The sequence below is a fragment of the Lissotriton vulgaris genome, chromosome 12 (genome assembly GCF_964263255.1).
Source record: "Lissotriton vulgaris chromosome 12, aLisVul1.2, whole genome shotgun sequence".
Classification (NCBI taxonomy): Eukaryota; Metazoa; Chordata; class Amphibia; order Caudata; family Salamandridae; genus Lissotriton; species Lissotriton vulgaris.
In genome coordinates, this window is record NC_141700.1 from 152,354,723 (window position 1) to 152,378,450 (window position 23,728).

Sequence of the window (23,728 nt, forward strand, 5' to 3'; positions counted from 1 at the left end):
GAAACCCGGGATAACGGCTAGAAGATGGGAATCAAAGCCTGTGTATCCTGGACTCGCCGTTCCGGAGGATAAACCCGAAACTGCGCCAAGTCGAGAACCGCTCCGATGAAAAGGAGCTTTTGAGAGGGACACAGGTGTGATTTCGGCAAATTGATGGAAAACCCCAGCTCGTGCAGGAGGTCTGCCGTCATCTGAAGGTGGTGGACGACTGACTGGGGCGAGCTCGCCTTCAACAACCAGTCGTCTAGGTAGGGGAAGACTGAAACCCCTAACCTGCGCAGATGGGCTGCGACCACCGCCATCACCTTTGTGAACACCCATGGGGCGCTGGTAAGGCCGAAGGGGAGCACGATAAACTGAAAGTGCTCCTGGCCTACCGTGAACCGCAGGTAACGCCGGTGGGCCGGCAGGACGGGGATGTGAAAATATGCATCCTGCAAGTCCAACGCTACCATCCAGTCTTGCGGGTCTAGAGCAGCCAAGACCTGAGCCAATGTCAACATCTCGAACTTCTCCTTCCGGAGGAAGCCGTTGACGTTCCTTAGATCCATGATAGGACGTAGGCCCCCTTTGTCCTTCTTGGGTACCAGAAAGTAGTGGGAATAGCAACCACGCCCCACTTCTGGCCCAGGAACGCGCTCGATGGCCCCCTTGGCCAAGAGGACCGTAACTTCCTCCTTCAGAAGTGCCAAGTGGTCCCCCAACCCACGGTGGTTCTGCGGTGGCATGGCTGGAGGAGTGGTCTTGAAGGGGAGGGAGTAGCCCCTTCGGACGATCTGCAGCACCCACCTGTCCGATGTTATTGTGCGCCAGTGGGAGTGGTGCTGGCGAACCCTGCCCCCCACCGGCGTCACATGGGCCTGAAAGCACGGACTAGGAGGATTTAGTGGCGGATGCTACGTGGGGAGGTGTGGTCTGACCTCGCCGTTGTCCCCGACCGCCACCACGGCGGTTTCCACGGCTGCCACCGCGTTGATAAGTTTGTTGCGGCGCGTGGCTGGCAGCACGTGTGGGACCGCCCCTTCCTTGGCCACGAAAGGAGCGAAACGAACCCGTTTGCTGGAGCTGGGTCGAGAGACCCAAGGACTTGGCCGTGACCCTGGAGTCCTTGAAGCGCTCCAGCGCGTGGTCCGCTTTGTCGCCAAACAGGAGACTGCCATCAAACGGCATGTCCATCAAAGCATTCTGGACATCTGCCGAGAAGTTGGCGGATCTCAGCCAGGCGTGGCGACGAATCGCCACGGTCGTGGACATCGCTCTGCCCAGCGAGTCGGTCGTATCAAGACCACACCTGATGGAGTATTTCGCTGCGTCTCGGCCTTCAATCATAGCCTTGCCGAGCTTAGCCCGTACCTCCGGCGGGCATTCTGGCAGCAGGTCCGCGACCGGTCGGGCGGGGCCGACGGGAATGCGGTCTGGGAAGTGGAGGCCTGGATCACCAGACTCTCAGGGGTGGGATGGGTGGACAGGAACTTGGGGTCATCCGTACACGGACGGTGGCGTTTGGCCACGTTCCTATCAACAGGCGAACCTGAAGCGGGCCTGGACCACGTGCCCAAAAGAACGTCAGACAAGGCCTCGTTGAACGGCAGCAGTGGCTCCTGTGGGCATGACTGCGGTTTGAGGACCTCAGTGAGGATGTTAGTCCTCACGGCCGCGACGGGGAGCTCAAGGTTTAAGGCCTTGGCAGCCCTCATCAACACCACTGAATAAGCAGCCCCCTCCTCCGTAGCCACGGTAGGAGGCGAGACAAAGCCAGGGTTAGGGGAGTCATCTAGACCACTGGCGTCACCCAAGTCACCTGTCCAGTCCACATTGTACTGACACTCACGTGTCAGAGGGTCCTCAGACCCCTCCCACTCCTCTCCGTAATCTACCTCCTCATCATATTCGGGACCAACAAGGTAGACCGGCTCCTCGGGGTTCACAGACCCCATCGGCGTCGGACTCGGCGTCGGGCGACGCCGGTTCGGCTCCGGGACCGGAATCAGAGAGGGTATGGGGGCGGCGCCGCCCGGAGCCGGAGAACCGGCGTCGCGCGGGGACGGCGTTGGGGGTAGCCCCAATGGAAGCGGCGCCGGGGAGGTCGGTTGGCCAGCCGGCGTCGATCCTGAAGGCCCCTGCGGCGCCGGGACCTGAGCCGTCGGCGGCGCCGGGGCCGGAGCACCCGGCGGCGTCGAGGCAGGAGCACCCGACCCGCTAGGGCCCTCGGACGGGGCCACAGGGCCCGAAGGCGCCGAAGGCCCCGTCGGAGGAGCCAGCTTCCTCATGGCCATGAGGAACTCTATCTCCTCGGGCGTCGCGCCTTGCCCAGGGACCGTAGTGTATGGAGCAGGCTGCGCCGGCGGCTCATGCGGAGCCGCGGGGGTGGGGCCACCCGAACCCCCGGCCGCATCGCGTGAGCGTCGGGGGGAGTCGGGGGTACGATGACGACGCCCCGACTTCTTGTGTTTCCTACCTGAGGAACCAGATGAATGGTGACGACTTCCGGAGCGTTCGTGACGGCTCCGCGACCGCTCCCTCGACCGTTCCCTTGACCTCCGGCCGGACCGGGACCTCTCTCGACACGGGGCCGACACCCGCAGCTCGAGTAGCTTGCGGGACCGCTCCCGCCAAGCTTTACTCTTCAAGGCCCGGCAATCGACACAGGAGTCCACGTCGTGGTCGGGGCCCAGGCACCGGAGGCAGAGTCGGTGATGGTCCGAGACCGACATCGTGCGGTCGCAGTCATCACAGTTCTTAAAACCGGGCATCCTACCGGCACCGTAAGAAGATTATCAAAAGATCAAAAAACTTTGGTCAAAGACCGGAGTACTGCTCTCCTCGGATCTACGCTAACTGGCGCGGAAAAAAGAAGAACTGACGTCAGCGCGCGGAGGCGGCGTCTATATACTCCAGCGACGTCATCACGGCGCACGACGCCAACAACGGACGCGGAGCTGCAGGGGACGCCTGCAGACGACGCCTACCGACGCGCAGGGGTACTGCTACGCAAAAGTTTCCGGATCCAGACTGACGCCTGGGGATATTCTAAGGTAAGGAATCTAATACTAACCTGTTTCTTTCAGATTACAAAAACTGCAATCGGAGCAACTGAAAACATCAAGTGCTCGTGTGGAGTGCTCTTCCACAAATGGAAAGGGAAGATGCAATAAAATACAGGCGCCGAACCGGAACACGCACCCACAGTGTAACACCAGCGGGGAAGAAATAAAGAAATTGTCCCCCAAACGACAGATAAACAACCAAAGCGTAAAGTGACATTATTTGGTCCTTGCTCCATGGTAGAAACGAAAGACAAAAAGGAGGGGCAAAGAGGTAGGACTGACCAGTAGCAAGTAAAGATTTTTAAAGGATACTGAAACAAAAATGAAAAGCAGTGGGCAGGATTTAAGAGCCCACAGTGTATACAAAAAGGTCTCGAAAGCTCGACCAAAAAAGGAATAGGTTTTTTTTAACTGCTATCAGAACCCACACCAACTTACGTCCAGACTACATTTATGGAATCCCTGCAGAAGCAACTTGTCCAGTCCCTCAACAACGAGCAGGTTATCTTTATCAGCATTACAACACCCACGAGCCAAGCGAAATGGGCTGAAATGTGACTATATAAACCCTAAGTTCTTGTTGTATTTAAATGCTAATGGTTCTCATCTACTTCCTCTGCTCTTACTCAAGATCCATTTGTTGCCCAGCTTGTACCATTAACCTTCCACTTTCATCACAAGAAGAATAGTAAATGTCAAAGCACTAAAGCCCAAAAGGTAAGCCTGGCAAACTCGTCTCCTAGAGTCAAACAACTGAACGTTGCACATAACATAACACATCACCCTCATGTAATGAACAGGTGGATTGTGCGTTACAGTTCACCGGGTTCTCTGTGTCTAATAGGTTTGTTGACAAGTCTACACTACCAGATGGTCTAGAGATCCCAAAGTTCAACCCACATTTTAATATGTTTAACTAAATGTATCTCGTCCACTGAAGTGCACACTCCTCAAATGCCAACTGCACCCTACCTGGAAAAAAGAGAATACTAACCAGAGTTTGCCCTCACCTTCCGCTTTAAGTGACCCTAATGTCAAATCCAAGTTCTTTTCACAATGCAATGGCAAGCTTTACAGTCACATAACAGCTACTTTCAATTGCAGCAGAGTGGAGAGAGACCACATGGTAATTACAAAGGAAGACAAACCTCCACTCCCCAGGGCAAATTTTTGCGTAGGCAGTGCGTGCAGTGTAATGTTAAAGCTCTTCATGGAAAATAATGAATGTAATAAATATACCTTGGCAATCTCATTGATGATGTCCTGATATTGGTTTGCAGAAGTCACCATACCCAGGCTCTCCAGTTTCCGCAAGTTCCGGATGATCATTCGCTTCTTGTCTTCTATCGACTGTTTGCTGTTTCCCACCAAAGAGCGGTGCCGCTTGATCTTGTCTGGTGTCTGAGCTTCACGAGCGGCCTTCCTATTCATGAGATAATAATGCGAAGCTTCCTGAAAGAGGAAAGAACGCTCACATAACCAGTCGAAATATTTTGGTCCTCTTAGATGAAAAGGCGGTATCTTTAATAGGTCATGAATTTACATCTATTTTGCATTGGATTTTTAAATACCATTTCAACACTTGAAATTGTAATTCAAAGGAAGGATGAAATGAAAAGAAATGAATAGCAGATGAGTAGTGGGAAAAAGACAAGTGGAAAAGAGGACAGGAAAAGCAGAGGGGCAATAATGAGGGAGGAAACAAAGAATGGAAGAAGTGGAAGGCAACTGGCAGAGATCCAGCTATTGCCAGAGGCCGTTCAAACACCGTGCTTGAAGATATCCCTAACTATCTTCTATCCGGTGTGTGAGAAGCAGCCTGCTCAAAGATTTAATTGTTGCTCCGGTGAGGTAAGGCTTTGACCTCTTGATCACTGCTGGGAGACTGAGGCTCTGCACAGGCTCTCCCAAGTTCCCTGAACAACAGAGATAAGTGAGGAGGAAAAGAGTTTGTGACAATGTTGCCAAAGTGCACTCTCAGATGTAGCTGATTCAACATAAATAATCAATGTCATCCATGTGCATCCCAGCCAGTGCTGTGTCCAAAAGGCGCCTACTGAACAATGCAGCAAGTATGCTGTGAGGGAGGATCCAAGCTGGCAGGAGCACTTATCTAGAAACAAATATATTTCTAGTAGCAGTTGAGCTGGTTCATACAATTAATACACAATACGTTGCTGAAGCTTCTGTTTTTGAACTTATTCAATCAATGAAAGTCATTATACCAATGAAGTCTTGTATCCAAATATTGCAACCGAAGATTATTATACATCCCAATGCATTTCGGGTCAAGCATGGCCCTTCATCAGGGGACGCATCGACTTGTTCGGGGTAGTCTGTGAAACCATCCTGGCTACCACAATGAGAACGTTCACATTGAGGTAGCCAGGACGGTTTCACATTCTACCCCGAATATGTTGATGCAACCCCTGATGAAGGGCAATGCTTGACCCGAAATACATTGGGATGTATAATAATCTTTGATTGCATCATAGCAATATTTATGTATAGCAAAAACAGAAGCTTCAGCAATGTATTGGGTTTATTAATTGTATGAACCAGCTCAACTGCTACAAGAAATATTTTAGTTTCTAGATAAGTGCTCCCGCCAGTTTGGAGGGATCCTCCCTCACAGCATACTTGTTGCGAGGAATAGAGTTCACCACAACACAGAAAAAGCCAAGAAACAAAGGGAGGAAGGAGGACATCTTTCACTCAATGGGAACTGGATGGGAGGTTGCCATTTATGGAGACGGAAAAGGGCATGGAACATCTCTCTCAGAGTCCCATCCATGTCTAGGATATCATTGAAGGTGCTTCAAGCCACATGTTTTAGTATACACAAAAAAGGGACATCAATCGAAGTCAAATGAAGATATTTATAGGCAGGCTGATGAAAGTTGAACTAGGATTGAGCAATAGGCAGTAAAATAAGGGAGATTTCTACACATCTTAAGCATGGTGCCGACACCTACAAAATAGCGCGGGCAGATGCTCAAAATTCCACAAAGCAAAATATGATATTACTGACACCTAAGAAAATTACAAAAAGTTGACAGGAATAGTGCATGATTACTGTTGGGAATGAAGCGATCCAAATTTCTTACAAAAACATAAAAAGAAATGCTCCCAATAGGGTTATAAAGCAATGCAAGCTGCCTTATTAATATGTATAAATCTGCTGCCTCCTTCGAGCATTTCAAGCTGTTTGGGGAGCGTTTCCATCATGTACATAATTTTAGTAGAATGCAACAATGTCCTTGCATTGTAGTAGTAAATCTGCCAGAATTAAAATGCTCTGTTTTGATGGAGGGACAGAGCATCCTATCCTCTTAGAATTCTTTCCTTTAAACACTACAAGACTTGAAGATTTAAAATGCTTTCTAAACATTGACTAATTGCCCATAGTCACTGAAATACATCCATGATTGTTAGGACCTAGAACGTAATCAGTGAAATAAATAGATTAATACAAACACACACACTTCTAGAAACAATGTCTTTAAGACAATTTTTAGCTGCTCACTACAATCAGACTGGGTCTAAGCATCCGTCTTACAAAAATCCCTAGACGGTTAAACTGGAAAAAAGCATTAGTAGAGCCAATAGGTCAGGTGGTTGGAACGTATTGGCTTTGCCAATTGCCTTTGGTGGGGCTGCAAAGCATTAAGACGCTGTCCACAATCGTCAAAATAAAAATTTATAAATAAATTTTTTTTTTAAACCCACACAATTGCTGTGGAGTCATTCCCCTGTCAAACGCATGTATCAGAATGTATGCGCACATCAGCGAGATTACATAGGTGCGTTTTGCTCCAAATTTTCTTTTTTATTTACCAATTCAGTTTGGAAGACGGTAAATAAAAAAATAAATATTTTTTAGCACAAAAGCTCCATTAAAATATAAAAGCTGGTGTGAGGTGGAGCGGTCGTAATGGAGGAACGGGGTGGGAAACAGCAAAAACAGCACACAGCGAGGGGAGGAGCTACGCTAGCAACCAAGATGGCCGCTTAGGCTCCCGGCTCCGCCGACCTCCATATCCTGCCAGAAGATCCTGTTGATAATCCTGATTTAACGCCCGACCTCAGTGTAGATGAACCGATGCTCACTCCGATGGTGCCATTCCGAAAACTTAACTTGCTTGTGTGACGGAGCTGCGTCGAGTTGAAGTTTGCGGCCTAATCCAGCATGAGAGCCGGGGCCTCGAGTTTTGATCTGGCCGTGTCGTAGTTGAACAACATCGGCTGTGAGAGGCAGTCAGGGTCTGGTCCACCGCAGTGGAGGTTTTTTCTTTGCCCGATCTCGACGGCGCTCATTTTGCCTGATCAACATTGAGGGAGGAGTGAAGTGGCACGACAGTGGCCGGGGGTGGAGGTCCCTGGCCAGCGGACCCGGTGTGCCTGACCGGGGTTCGGTGGGTCGGGGTCTTCGCTCGCGGAAGCGAGATACATATTGTTGCCGCAGAAACCGATCAGTCCCCTCAGACGCCGCCCGTCCCGCTCCTGTCTATTCCCCCCGAGGAAGCCGGCTCCCCGGGGAGGTGAACATGATTGGTGTTAAGCGTGGAGAAATGGACCGGACGGAGCGCGAGCCGTCGCTAAAGATAATATTGGCAGCCATTGGGGCATTTCATTCACATGTGGATGCCCTGATTCACAAAATGAGGACGGGCTTATTGGTGATGGAGTGTGTGGAACCGGACCCTGTTAAATCTCAGATATTGTCACAAGCTACGATTTCAGCTACGGCCATCTTGATTCTGAACGAGGACCCTGTGCGATGAGGTGCAGCAGCCCTTGGTTGGTCTCCCGGAAAATCCCGAACCCAGTGTTTTGAACATATTGACATACTTACCATCACCACTGACTTTGGGAGAATCGATATGCGTCCCCTTCCCGGAGAATCCTGTGTGTGATTATCCTTGGACTTCTGTTCTATCCTTTCCCTTTTTAGCGACTCTACGATCTTGGAGGAAACTACATTGGGACTATCCGTCCATGAAGAAGTGTTCTTGTGCTGCTGAAGTTCTTGGCCACTTGCTGACTTTGAATTGTAATGTACTGCATTTACTCAGACTCCTTTTTCACTTTGATTCTCCTGCTGAAGTAATGGGAGGGGTGCACACAATGGTGCGGAAGGGCCAGGGCTGAGAGTGAACGACTGTAATTGGTATTATGGCCTTAATGGAAGTAGAATTCGTGGCTGTTGGTCTCACATGAGGTTGGGCGGTGCGTCACGGCTCCCCCTAATTTATTTTTTGCGATTATAGATATTATTGACTTTTCATCATAGGGGGTGCTGGTCTCTGGCAGGGGGGGGGGGGGGGGGGGGGAAGGGGACCGGGATCTTACTACTTTTAGATTTAGTTAGTTGGGGCGACAGGTACACAGCTAGTGGGGGTTAGGCGATAGCCGTTGCAGGGGTGCAGGGTGGGGGGATGGGTTTGTTTTCTTTTTGTTATCGCTCATATGGTTTCCCTTTTTTTTTTCAATCTCTTTTTAGTTTTTCCTTTACTAGTAATATTGGCGAAATATCCTGATGTTGTTCTTTAAACTCTAATGTCTGGTTGCCATGATTATTCTATGGTTTTGATTTTATGGGTGGGAGGGTCTTGAGGGTCCACATTTAAACTGTTTATCGAATGTAATGTTGCAAGTCTTATTTTGTATTCATTAGCGCCGGCCTCTCAGGGATTCTTCTGTTGCTCCACGTCTATCCTGTTATTGTTCCTGTTCACCCTATTATCAACATATGTATGTATGGCACCGGATATGTCTTTTCCTTTTTTCTTGTTTAAAATAATAAAGATTAAAAAAAACAAAAAAACAGCACACAGCAGGCAGTGGAGGTTGGGGAGGAGAGCACAAGGTAGAGTGAACATCACCGATGCTCACAAGTGGGAGAAATACAGAGCGCAGGTTGGGGAGAGAAGTACACGGATAAGACAGTGCCGGAGAGAAAAGCACACAGATTAGGAAGTAACATGGAATTAGAGAAGCACATGAGGGCTACAGCTGGAAAACACATGTATTCTTATGAAGTGCTCAAGCAAAAAAAAAAATAGTTCCCTTAAAGTGAGAGTGGAAGTAAACAATGTACGCTTCATGGGTGGGACAACACCAAGATGAGCCAGGCAAGCCATTGTAAGTAAGTCCATTGTAAGATGTTGGTAAGTTGACAAGTTATTTTGCAACCAGACAGAATTGCACTGCCTGGCAGGCTCGAGCTAAAACCTTTTAGTTTCTACAAATTTGATATACTCTACTCTTGGCCTTTTTTTCCAGCTGGTAAGTAGCTAGGACGTACATAAAAGTGGATCAGGACACTTGCCCACAGACTCCCAACTATCCTCGCACCTGCAAGTACGGTTACCCATTTCAGATTCAGACCAGGCCAAGGTCCTCCTCCTTCCATAATGCCAAACAATTACTAGGTCCATCTTTATTCAAGGGGTCACAAGATGTCTGCAAGGAGGCCCACAGAAACAGTGCACCTCCTTCAATCACAGGCATTCATACTCTGTTACACCTTGGGAACTAGTTGAGGACCGCCAAGCACTGAAGCATTGTGTCAACTGAGTGCCTTACCAGCACAACCCTTAACATCAGAACCTGTAATAGAGTTTTTGACTGTTGAAATGGAAAAGTCCTCGGTATGGTAAATACATGAACCCCTGCTTGGAGTGCCCAACTGTACTGTTGTTTGGATCCCAACTGCTTTTGTTTTGTCATAGGCAAACACAAATCATCTGTGTGTGCCATGACATAGGACTGTCTCACAGATTGTGATGTAGGGCAGAGAGGGCCCCCCAAAGCTCTACCCTCAGTGGTGGAAGGCTAGCATCTTCACCAAGAGTTAAGAAGCACAAGCACAGCAGTGGCAGCATAGCATGTAGCGATCAGGAAATGTTATACCCTGTGTCACTGAGTGAGGCTTAAGGGTTCCATCATTTATTTTTATTTTTTAACGTTCTGCTACTGTAAGGTTAACTCACACTTGGCCTACATCAGGTAGATGTGGAGTGCTGTATAGCGAAGGAGTGGTGACTGTGTTAGTTGCAAGTGTGCCTGGGAATGGTGCAATACAAGGACAGAGACAAACTGCACTGTATGTGTGGTTACTACATTTACAGGGCATATGCAAGCCAACAGGAATACATTTAATAAGAAATGTAGTGATGTTCAGTGCATGTGTGACTAAAGCATGTGCTTGGTGTTTGTGTGTTTGCGTGAAATATAATACAGTAAGGGTGAAGAGTTATGCAGCTCGCACATAGTAAGTGTGTGTGCTGGTAGCGCGCATTTTGAAAGAGCACACCCTGGTAAAAGATAGAAAAGATTGGGGCATGGCCAAGATGGCCCTTCAAAAATCCTCTATTCATCCTCCTTCTCCCACCATAATCCGCCCGACAAATCTGGCCGCTCTGCCTGTCGGCTCAGAGGGGAGCATGAAGGCAATGGAAATTTGAGCGAGCTCCCGCCTCTTCAAAGACCAGCGTGAGGAGGGTCAGGGCAGCGGCCTGCCAAAAGAGCAGCATGGCTGAATGAGTGGGGACGCTGCTGCGACATAGCGGAAGTGACCATGTGGCGACCCCCTGGTGGTGATGCCAGGCCACGCGGGAAACCATGCACAACGAACCCCTGGTAGGTCTGTAGAGTCTTGCTGTGTGGGGTAACCCATACCCCTGGGGGCCAGACGCCTATCTTGGTTGATGGGACTACTATGTCACTCATTGGGGGCCCTGTGACTGCTCCGTTTGTGCTGTCATTCATTTAAGTGGGGCATGGCGGAACATGGAGACAATATTGGCAAAGGGACTTGATTGCACACACACTTGGTCAACCACCCCCTCCTCCACCCCCCCCCCCACCCAGTTTTCCTTTCCCTTTTCCCCTCTCCCTGTACATTTTGCTCCCCCCACCCCAGGCCCCATCCCCCGTTGTGGGGTATTTTGGTTGACTGCGTTATTGAACCATCAAGGTGTTCTACTGTTGGGGGCATTGCAGGGTACGGGGCTGTACCATCAAGAGGGTTGGGGTACATGTTCATTGAGCTGACCCACTCCCCCCCCCCCCACCCCCCCCCCACCTTTCGGTCTCGTTTCTTTAAGCTTTTTCTTGACTGTATCTTTGCCTCTTTTTCTGTCCCCTTTAAGTTTGTGTGTGCACCTTTGCACTTAGTAAAGTGAGGATTGCAGGGTACATGGGAGTGAAACGACGAACCAATCTCTCACAGGTCCCTTGTTTGCCAGTTTTCACCCCTTAACTATAGTTTAAGTTACATGCCCAACACTGACCTCAAGCAAACACTGCAGTTCTACTGGAGTCGCTAGTTTGGGTGAGTCGGTGCGTTACAATGCGTGGGGAGATACTAGTTGAGTTCTGGGGTGTTTACCAGAGGGTGTTGCGATTTGTTAACAGGTTACTGTTATAGTTAGTGCAGCAGCAATATGTATGACTCGAGGGGGGGGGGGCAGGGTTGTTGGTTGGAGTTTGTGTGACTTTATCATGACTGTCTTAGTATGTATACTCACATGGAATGTGCATGGGTTAAACTAATTTGTAAACTGATATAGGACCCACACCTATCTCAGGAGGGCGAGAGTGCATATTTCGGTCCTTCAGGAGATTCACCTCCTGGAGGCTAAAGCCCAGAAGCTACACAAAAAGTGGGAAGGTCAATTATACTCATCCACTTATCCCTCATATGCCAGAGGGGTGTCTATATGGGTGGCCCGGAGGTCCATTACAGTGAATAGGGCAGGTGGCTGATGTGTCTGGACGTTATGTGCTTCTACATGGGGTGCTGGACAGTAGGGAACTTTGCCTGCTCAAAGTATATGCACCTAATGCGGACTAGGAAGGGTTCTTTGAAGCACTGGACACTGAGTTACTCCCCAACGTTGGCATGCCTATTATCTGGGTGGTTGATTGCATTTTAGATGGGAGCCTAGATCAGCATCCGCCCCGGATGGACACAAAGCCTTGTATGGTGGCGGGATTGCAGCAAACTATGATTAGACTGCAATTGGTCAACATATGGAAGGAGCTCCACCTCTCCTGTCACTCTCATATCACGGGGCTCATAGTCGTCTTGACTGTTTTCTTCTTACAAACGAGGGTGTCCTGAATGTCATAAAGGTAAGCCTATCAGGTGCAGTTTCTCTCGGTCCTTGTTCAATCAAATTTTGATGTGAAGTTCGAGAATAGTGAACCCCCCTTTTATGCCCTGATGAAGTTGCTGAATCTATAGCAACGAAACATGTTGACTTGAAAAAGAAAAGGATATGGTATACAATTAACCATTTTTAATGGAAGGTCTTGCAGCATCAGAATAAAGAAAAAGACGGCCAGCAAGACCTTACCAGGTTTTATTTATCTGTTTGTTTTAGTTGTCTTGGGTCTTAGTTTGTATACATGTTGTCACAGTATTGTTTCAACTCACTCACTGTTTTTCGTCACTATTCTCACTCTGTGTGCTAGTATATTTTTGTGCACGTTCCTTTCTTCACGTAGAGAGAGTGACCGATGATGAGAAGTGGGTATACCGGATATTGCTAAACCGGCAACCCCCTCGGGTGTTACGACCGTGAGGTACTCTCCCTACCCCCTACACTTTTTTCAGTAAGTGTTGGCCTATGGCTTCCTATTTTGTTTTTGTTGATTTATTGAGACATCCTGGCCTAAGGAGGAGTGTTAGTATACACACCTAGGGTCTAGAAACAGACACTGTGGTCGTTTACCAGTGTTGTGGTCAAGAAAGTGGATGTTGTGTTGACTAAGGTAGGGCTACATTTTGATTAACTTTGATTAAGTGGGGGGCAGCCTTACCTTTTTCCCCCTACACCCCTTGAGATTAGGCAGTTTCTCTCTGACCACGCCTCCCTACTATTGGAGTGCGGTGTGCAGGGACAGATACCTTGCACCCCCTTATAGAGGCTGCGGCCTGAGGCGCTGGGTGACCCGGAATACCACATAGACATGATGGACGCCCAGCAAGGCTTCTTTGCTATGAACTGGCACACCGCTCAGACACGTGGCGCAGAGTGGTCGTTCGAGGGGAAAGACTAGGCAAGACCTACGGGATCAGGAACAAACTAGAGCAGGAACTGGGGGAGGGGCGCCTTGTGGGATTATAGAGATGAATGTTAGGCTATGAGGTGGGAGATGGGACCCTTGCCAGAGGCGCAGAGGAGAATGGCAGACTGTCCCTTCCGGAAGGACTACAGGCAGCGTCTTCACAGAGAAGGCCATCTATCTGGCCCAATGTTGGTTTAGCTGCTCAAACATGAACGTCCCCCATCGATTATCTTTGCCCTCCACACACCAGATGGTGAGCGGACCAAGGGCCAAGTAGCAAATAACCTGCTCCTGCATGATCACCTGGCGAGGGTGTATGCAGCCTCGGTGCAACAGAAGCCCCGCAGTTGAGGGTTTTTTGACTCAGATTGACATTCCCAGGCTGACGGAGGCCCAAGCGGACGGACTCTGAGAAGCCATCACACTGGAGGAACTAGGTGTGGCCATTCAGGATATGTAACACAAAAAGATGATGGGCAGAATGTTGGACATTGTCAAACATTCGCCCCCAGTCACAGATTGTAACTTTGCTCGCTACACCATTCTACTTTGGATCCAAGCATATGCAAATCAGCCATGGCCCTGTACCCCATAGAACAATCAAGCCCGAACTGCCAGGCCAGGTCCTCCCTGGACCGGAAATCAAGCATCCTGGAACCGGTTTGGGGGCATCACCGCTCATCAGCTAGGCTATCTTCAAACCGGTGGTGTGGCAAGCACAGGACCAACGCCTGGACATACCCTTCCCACTTAGGGTGAAAATGCAACAAAAAAAGATGGACGGAATGTTGAACCGTGTCACACATTCACCCCCAGTCACATCTGGGTTTAATCTATCGTTATTTTGCTTGCCACGCCATTCCAGTTTGCACCCAACCATATGCAAATTAGACTTGAACCTGTTCCCCATGGGAACAGTCCAGCCTGAACTGCCTTTGGGATATTGCCAGGGGGAAATGTCTGGGACCTGACTGACTCCCTGTTGAACAAGTTACTACTTGTGTAACGATATATCGGTACGAGACATTAGTTAGGGATAGATTCCTTACCTTCGAATATCCCCAGGCGTCAGACTGGATCCGGAAAGTTTTGCTTAGCAGTACCCCTGCGCGTCAGTAGGTGGCGTCCTGCGGCTCCGCGTCCGCCGCTGGTGTCGTATGCGCAGAGATGACGTCACCGAGACTACTTAGGCACCACCCATGCATGCTGGCGTCAGTTATGTACACAACTTTCCGCACCAGGAACTCAGAGCCATGCAAGATACTGATCATAGGTGCATTGAAACGGATGACCTTAACCCTAGTAATCAATTCGCAGAACGGGGAGGATGGGAGGGGCGGTAAGGAATCGATCACTAACTAACTTCCCTTACAGATATATCGTTACACAAGAAGTAACTTGAGCATCTGAAAGAGACACGTTAAGTGATAGCTTACTTACCTTAGAATAGATACCCCAGCATACCAACCCCGGTGGTTGGTCTGCGAACAAATTTACACCAGAAAGTCACGGAGAACAGAACAGCCAAAGAAGCTGTCTCTCCAGACTTGACTGTCAAGGCAGTAATGCTTGGTAAACGTGTGCAACGAGGCCCACGTAGCTGCCTGAAATGCCCTTCAAGGGAACGCCGCATCCCAAGGCAGTCGTGGCTGCTGTCGCCCTGATAGAATGGGCACGCAGCCCCACAGGAGGCTCCTACTTAGCCAACGAGTAACAGGCTTTGATGCAGAGAACAACCCACTGAGAGATGGTCCGTTTGTGCACGGCCCGATCTTTTTTGGCGCCCACGTAGCCAACAAAGAGCTGGTCATCCACCCGGAACGGTTGTGTGCACTTCAGAGCGAGCACATTTTGGGTCCAGATGATAGAGCCTCTCTACCTCTTTCGAAGGATGCGGAGGCAGAAAGAAGGTGGGCAAAGGGAGGGTCTGCCCGAAGTGAAAGGGCATAAAACCCTTTGGCTAGAAAGAAGGACGGGTGTCCGTGAAAACCTGCACTACACTCCCCCAGACAGAGGGAAGGAATGCTTTCAGTGCCAGTCGGATCGCCCGAAGCTCCAAAAGATTGATGTGGAGCCGGGACTCCGCCGGAGACCAGAGGTCTCTGATCTCTGCCTCTCCCAAGTGACCTCCTCATCCCAGGAGGGACGCATCCGTCACCACTGTGTGCTCCGGTTGGGGAAAGGAGAGGGATCTGCCATTGACCCAATCGAGATTCGTGAGCCACCACTGCAAGTGCAGTTCAGTGCCCTCCGAGATCTGGACGTGATCGGACAGGTTGCCCGGATGCTGTGCCCACTGGAACTTCAGGTCCCACTGCAGAGCCTGCATATGCCATCTGGCATGTCGCACTAGGAAGATGCAGGAGGCCATCAGGCCCTGGAGCCGGCGGGCCATCCTGACCGAAACCCGGGATAGAGGCTGAAAGATCGGAATCATAGCCTGAATATCCCGGACTCACTGCTCAGGAGGATAAACCCGAAACTGCGCCGAATCCAGAACCGCTCTATAAATATAATATAAATATAAGGTTACCAGTCAACCGCGACCCAGCCTGGAGGAGGAAGACGCACAGCCTCAGATTGAGTCTCGAGGCCAGTTCCCTGAAGAAAATCATACAAATAATGGACGGCCAGTCCGTTTGGATGCCCGCATAAAGTCTTGGATGGTAACACCTTTCACTCATCTCCCCGTTCAAGCCACAGTGATTACACTGACAGATTGATTTTGTGTGGTCCTGAAGAGAATCCTATTAAATGCATTAGGATTCGAAACGCGTCGACCTATTGAGGTGTTTGTTGTTAGGTGGCACCACTGTGGTGGCCGGTTGGCCAGCATAGCGGCCAAACGTTTGGTACAATTTGGAAAGTGTTAAGTTGGATTTAAAATTGATTGCTTCGCTTTTTTGGTGAATGTAAAACACTCTTTTTGGTTTGAACCCAACTGCTACTTGACTGTAAATAGGCTGAATTGTATATAGAAAAAAGATAATTTTGTTTTTTCTTTGATAAACATTTAAAAAAAACGCCACCAACTTCCACCGCCCCACCCCCATTAGATATGAATTAGTGTTTACTGTTGTCTAGTGTCCATGTTGTACGTTCATTGTCTAATTGTTGTTCAATATACTTGATTTATCATTTCCTGTGTCCACAATCCTGTTCCTCCTCCGTATTATGTACATTGTTGTAGATAGCTGAAAACAAAAATACTGTTAAAAGAAAATACTACTAAAATATAAAAATAAAAGAGCAACTTTTGACCAAATAAAGATTAATAAAAACAATAATTTTTCATCAACTTGTTTTGACTGAAAGAGTGGTCATTTTTTGAAAGAGCAATTAGTAGCTCTTCAACAAAAACTCCAAAATCATTGCACAGTACTGGCAATTCGTTTAGTTTGTTTCTAAGTTGGGCGCAGCCTTACTGTGCCACACGCCAGACCCGTTTTGCTTCTTCTCTTCCTATTGGAGAGGCGCAAAGTGATCCCCCGACATGCGGTGGAACCGAGGTGGCATGGCTGGGGGGTAGACTTGAAGGGGAGGGAGTAGCCCTTCCGGATGAGCAGCAACACCCACCTGTCAGAAGTGACAGAATGCCAATGGGGAAGGTGATGGCGAATCCTGCCACCCACTGGCATGGGATGCGACCCAAAGCTCAGACTAGGAAGGATCCGAGGTAGACGTGTCGGAGGTGGACTGAACCTCACGCCGCCCCCCCGGGGCCACCATGGCAGCCGCCACGGCCACGGCCCCGCTGAGGCTGGTTCTGCACGGGCTTTTGGCTGAACTAACGGACAGGGGTGCCTCTGCCATGGCCACAAAAGGAATGAAACGTGGACGTGGATGGACGCGTAGTGGAAAGGTCCAAGGGCTTGCCGTAGCTCGAGAGTCCTTAAAATGCTCCAGTGCCGTGTCGGCCTTATCACCAAACGGGCGAGTGCCGTCAAAAGGCATGTCCATGAGCAAGCTCTGAACGTCCAGGGAGATCCCACTGGACCGCAGCCAGGCGTGGTGCCGAAGCTCCACGGTCATGGAAATAGCCCTACCAAGCAAGTCCGTGGTGTCCAAGCCACAACGAATGGCGAATCTAGCCGCATCCTTACACTCAGCCACAGCCTGAGACAGCACAGCCTGGACCTTCTCCGGGAACCGAGGCAACACCTCAGCCACGGAATCCCACACTGCGTGGGAATAGCGGCCCAGAAGGCAAGCAGTGTTCACTGACCGCAGTCCTAAGCTGGCTGAACAGAACAACTGCTTGCCAAACTGCTCCATCTCTTAGAGTCCTAATCCGGCGGAGCCGTGGGAAAGGCACTCAGACGTAGAAGCCTGAATGACCAGACTTTCGGTGTAGGATTAGTGGTCAGAAAGGCCGGGTTACCTGGCGCCGGGCAGGGATGCATGGCGACATTCTTATCCACAGGGGCCCCATGGTGGGCCGTGACCAAGTGCCCAACAAGACTTCGGTGAGGGTATCATTAAAGGGCAGCAGCAGCTCCAGAGAAGTGGACGCCGACTGGAGCACCTCAGTGTGGAGATTTGTATTTAGGGTCAGTGGGTAGATCAAGGTTAAGTACCTCCGCCGCCGAACGGAGCACCACCGTATACGTGCCGCCTTCAGCCATAGTGGGTGGGGGAGAGGCAAGCCACGGGTCAGAGGAGACGTCGAGCGAGGCCACCGGCCTCCTCCAAGTCATCCACTTAGTCCTGCTCGGAATCACACTGACGAGCAAGCGGGTCCTCAAACACGTTCCCAGTCATCCTCCTCCGCCGGCCCCGAAGGCACAGGCCTCGGCGGCAGGGCAGGGACCGGTGACGGAATAAACGGCGCCCGGAACGGCGCCGAACAGACGCAGATTCCCAATTCGGATCCCAGGCAGGGACAAAGCCCTCTGGGAACCGGGGCAGAGGCGGAACTAGCGGGATCCACTGTGGCGCTGCAGACGGAGCCGAGGGCGGCGCCAGGGCCGGCAACATGAGACCTCTTGGCGCTAAGGCCAGAGCAAGGGGCGCAGGATCCTGCGGCCCCGGGGGCCAGAGCCGCTGGCTGTGCCAGGACCGGAGCCACCGAAGGAGTCGACGGACCAGCAGGATCCGGAAACGGGACCGCAGGGCCCGAAGGCGCACCGGCGGGAGCCCGAGGCCTAAACAGGCGGTCCATGGCAGCAAGAAATTCTTGTGGGAGTCACCGACGGACCAAAGTAAGGCGGTTAGGCCGCGGGACTCCCAGGCCCCAATGGAGTCTATCACTAACGTGTCTCTTTCAGATGAATACGTTCAAGCATACTATGTCTCTACACTCCTTGGCATACTATGTCTCTCTGCACTCCTTGAAACTTTACAGGAGGCAAAAGAAGTCGGCAAATCACCAGTTCACATGTGGGAAGCCCTTATAATTATGCTACCTGTTAGAGCTGGCACCATTGGCGTGGGTCTCCCTTCCATTTTTTGCTGTTGCCTCATGTATTTTTGCTGGTGTTAGATGCTTTGGGCACTGTGCCACTGCTATCCAGTGCCACAGTGCAAGTGCTCCCTACTGTAAACTGATGTATTAATCAGTGGTTCCATGTTTGGCTATTTGGTTTACTTGTCGGACCCTAGTCTAGTGCACTGAGTGTGCCCAGGGCATGTAAATCCAAATGCTGCTGGTGGCCCTGCAGCACTGTTTGTGCCACCGACAGAAGCAGCCTTGTAAAATGTGTCTAAGTGCTGCCATTGCAGAGCCTGCAAGCAGTCTGGTACTGTCATGCTGACTGGGCAAGTGCACCCACTTGCCAGTCCCTAAACCTTCCCTTTTCTTAATATCAGTCACCCCTATGGTAGGCCCAAGGGCAGGGTGCATTGTAAGAATAAGGTAGGACAAGCCCTGATGTGTGTGGCATGTCCTAATAGTGAAAAACGAAAATGGCTGTAATTCACTATTGCAAGGCTACCTGTTCTTCATAGGCCAGAATGGGCTGTTAAGAGTTATTACATTTTATAATCCTAACTGTCTCAGAGAACATGGTAGAAATTCGAGTTTAGTATGCCTGAACTCAGAATATTAAAACCAACTTCACTAAAAGATGTATTTTATTATTCTGTGTTTGCAAATACCACTTTTAGAAAGTAGGTATTTGCTTGTCTAACCATTCAAACCTGCCTCTGCTAGGTTGTGTATTCCTATGTCTGGTTTTGTGAGTGACAGGGCTATGGAATTCCAGGAGACAGGCTGAGTCACCCGGTGGTGAATAGAGAGATCTGCATCTAGATGGGAGGGAGAAGTTGCACCTGAACCTTGAATAGGGCTGTGCCTGCCTTCCACAATGCTGGTTCCACCCCCTGGGGAGTGGCTGATGTCTCTGCCCTGCACACTGAAAGAAGAGAAGGAGTCCTGTAAACAAAGTGCTCCAGGACTGTACTTGCCTTCCACAAAGCTGGCTCCACCTCCTGTGGGGCGTCTGGTGTGCATGTCCTGCACTGGGAAAGGAAAGGAGAAGTCTGGTATACAGAGTGCTTCAGAACTGGTTTGGACTGGGCAAAGGCCCCTCTCCCCTCAGAGAACAAAGGATTTTGGGGTATAAGTATTGGAACCCTGATCCAATTAAATTAGATCACTTTGGACTACAAGAAGAAACCTTTACTGAGGAGAGGAATCTGAAGAAACTGAGGAGAGACTATTCCCAAGCTGAAGTGCTGCTTGGGGGATTGGCCTGCAGTGGTTGCCTAACTGCCAAAGGAAGGCGAAAGGAAGGCGAAAGGAACTTTGTGTACTTTGCTTTCAACTTGTGAAGGATCTCCAAGGGCTTGGAAAAGAGCTTGCCTCCTGCTGAAGCCTCAGGGACAACAGACTTCACCCCCCAGCTCCCCAGAGTTATTTGGAAGTGCATGCTGATGTTTTGGGCCTTCTGAGGAACTGCGTGTCACAAGGAGCTGGAAACGGGACTCAACGAGAAGCGTGTTGCCGTCGCTGTGCCTGCCGTCGCAACTCCGAAGGAGGGTGTCGCCGCTGGAACTGTCGCATGGCACTGCATCGACCAAGAGCACCTCGCATCCCCGAGAAGTGCGCCGCCGTCGGAGCTGCTGCCGTCCCATCTTTGATGTCGCTGCTGTAGTTGTCGCATCAAGCGGAAGCTTCACGCATCGTGGGAGAAGAGCGTCGCCACTGTAGCTGTTGTCGTCGCATCGTAAGGGTGTCGCCACTACAGTCCACGCATTGAACTGAGAGCTTCTCGCATCCCCGAGAAGCATGGCGCATCTGGAAGATCTTCACGTCTTTATTTCTTTGTATCTGAACTTTGCCGCATGTCCCATCGCTGCGACATTGCTGGTCGTGGAAGCACAATGCAACCTAAGGTGCATTGACGCAGAGTGTTGCATCTAAGAACTGAACTGAACTAAGCTTAAATCTACCATCTTAAAGTAATCCTAGTGTGTATTTTTGTAGTTTATGGTCTTGTGGTAACTCTATAAAGTCTACTTATTTTTTATATAAAACCTGTGTGGTGTCAATTTGTATTGTTGTCACTGGGTTACTGTGTGTGGTCACAACTGCTTAACTTACAACACCTCTGAAGTAAAGCCCTTCTGCTCGTGCCAAGCTACCAAGGGGATGAGCAGGGGTTATTTTAGGAGTGTAATCCCCTTATCCTGACTAGAGGAGAGGGTCCCTATTTGTCACAAGTACCTACCTGTGCCAACTGGAGACCCCCAAATCTAACACTACCCAAACCAGAGAAAGACCAGGCTGACCCAGAGTCTCATAGGCCCTCCATGCTCAACGTAGACATCAAATTATTAGTCAAAGTCCAGGTGCTGATGCTACGACCGGTGGTCACGCATATGGTCCGTGAGGATCAGTGTGGCTTTAGCCTGGACGGGTTACACACATGAAACGGAGAACATCATCTCACATGATGCATGAAACTCTTACCACAAGCATACGAGGTGCAATAATAGCCATAGACAGAGAAGGCGTTGCACACCCAGTCCTGGATGTCTCTGGGAGGTTCTCTGCCGAGCAGACTTGGGGAGGAATTCCCGATGTGGGTTCAGCTCCTCTATACGGTGCCAAGTGCGAGGGTGTGCACAAGAAATGAGGTGTCCTATTCCTTTCGTATTGAGAGGGGCACGCGAGAGGGCTGCTCATTGTCGCTGCTCCTGTTTGCGCTTGCTATGGAGCAACTTGCAATACACAATAGAGTGGATCTGCGAGACTGGGGCATCTGTATGGGCAATGAAACAAGTTGTGTCCAATGATACACTGATTTATGTGCAGACCCTGAGCGTTCAATGCCTCTGCTCTTACAAGTGACAGGCAGACCTTTGAGCGGTTTCAGAGCTCTACATTAATTGCCATAAGACAGTTATGTTTCCTCTGGTGGTATTGGCTGATGTGGATGCATCCGATCTCCCCAAGGTTGGTTTACTATGAGAAATCCTGAGCTTACGTTATCTGGGTATGCACATATTGCACGGCCTGCCTACAGTGTCATTTGAACATGGAAAGGGTGTTGAATGGCCTCCCAGCCTCTATTAAGTTCTGGATCACAGTGCCCCCGTCAGTGATAGGTTGCATGGCCCTTAGCAAAATTGTCCTTTTACCCCGCTGCCTTTATGGGATGCAAACTTCGTTCTGAGTGCTGCTACCCACATTGTTCTGGCAGATTATTAGGTCTTGGGCAGGGAAAAGGTACAGAGTGCACCTCAAGATCCTGAAATGGAATCCTAGCTGAGGTGGATTAGGTCATCTGGATCTCAAACTATATTACACGGCAGCACTGTTGCAGTACGCCGCTCCATGGTGTGACAAAGGGCCTAACTTGGAGAAGACATTACTAGCTGTCTTGACTGCACTGGCAGAGCTCCCCCAGCAGCTCATGAGCAGACGAAGACTCCCGGCGGGGACCCCCTTTATTGTCACACAAGTGGCTCAGGCATGGGAAAAGGCTGTCACACAGGTACTAAGACTGGCACCTTATGCCAGGCTTCTCCTGATTTGGTGGCTGTGCTCCTTCCTGCATACCCGTGAATTCTTTGGATGTTACTAAATGGATGGAGGGTGGTTGCCAGAGGGTGGGAGACTCATTTCTAAACTGCACTTTTAGGTCAGTAGAGAAGGTAAAAACTCACTACGGCATAGATCGGGGCCAATTTTTGGAGTACGCAAGCACATCTCGCATGACCAGTGAGATCTGGATGGCATTCCCAGATGAACACGATGGGTCCCAAGTCCTGAATGTGATCCTAGATCCTGGCTCTTCTAAGGGTATTCTATCTGGGCTAAATGTTGCCCTCAAAGAATGATAGGCAGACAGACGAATGTTGCACCCAGTCGACCCGCATGGGGTGGGGAGTTGGAGGCCCACCTCACAGATTGAGAATGGAACAGGGTGCTGTCACAAGTCTGTGACAGCCAGCAATGCCAGATTCAAATTGGTACTTTTTGTATTACATACATAGAGCTTATCTGATGCCACAGCACCTAAATAAATTATCTCTGACCTGTCCGGTGAGCTGCAATCAGTGCGGGCACTCCCATCAGATTTTGGACATGTTGCATGGGATTACATGCAAGCAGGAGTTCTACAGGAGGTTGCGCAGAGCAACGAAGGGGACTGCAAAACTGACGGCCCAACACCACCTGCTGTGACTACTGCCTCTTCACAAAAAGGGAAAAATGTGGTAGATTTGCACAGTAGGGACTAGTGCTGGCGAGACGGCGCACAGCCATAAAGTGGGCTAGCCTGATCCCTCCGACTGAGTCCAAGTGGCTCGCCGATTTCCTGGAATGGACAAAAGAATGTAGGTTTCGGAACGTCAACAATGACAACGCAGAGGGTGACCTGGAGATTTGGGGGAACATGATGGACCAGTTGGTTAATCGGGGCACAGACCTGGGTGACCACTTCGATCCAGACACAACAACGGCAGACTTTGTGGATTCCTCTGAGTTACTAGAGTTGGGCCCAGGTAGCAACGCAGCCCGTTTTCTATCTTTATCTACGAGGCGACAGGGCTATCTACATATCCACAACAATCCATTCTGTGTGTACATCGCAAGGATGCATTTTTAATTATAAATAAAGAAGCCTGTCCGAGAGTTAGCAGAAGAGACACTTAATCTGACAGAGGCTCTATGTATGCTGTGGCTTCGCAGAACAGCTACCCGAAATCTCTGTGAGGGGATTTTTGGCTCTACACACCTACACCTACACCCCCACACACCTACACACACAAGACATACACAAGACATACACAGCGTAGGGAATGCATTGCAGGAGTACGCCCAATAACTACCTTGTATTATATGCCTTCATATATACACGGTCTTAGCACCATGGTAGAACTGTTCCTTCTATTTACTCTTTTGTATGTATGTATGTATGTATGTATACTTGTAAAGCGCACTGTTACCTCGTTACGTGGTGTCCTGGCGCTGTATACCCGTCCTGGCTTTCCCTGTGAGAGGGCACCCCCAAGGTGAAGCCAGGCATCCCCGGCGCTGCTGGGGCCGTTGTGGAGATTAAGCAAGCTATTGCCCAGAGTTGCAGAGAGGGACCCATGGTTAGCGTAGGCACCTAGGCGAGAATTATCGAGTCTGCGGACAATGACCCAAAACC

General features: G+C 50.0%; 1 protein-coding gene across 1 annotated transcript in view; it reads right to left on the reverse strand.

Annotated features, from left to right (window-relative positions):
* Positions 1–23,728, reverse strand: part of IQGAP3 (IQ motif containing GTPase activating protein 3) — a 313,154-nt gene that overhangs the window by 53,487 nt on the left and 235,939 nt on the right. Inside the window, exon 34 of the mRNA XM_086947642.1 lies at positions 4,287–4,499. Within this exon, the coding sequence (XP_086803768.1) occupies positions 4,287–4,499 (213 nt within the window). The remainder of the gene's footprint in view (positions 1–4,286; positions 4,500–23,728) is intronic.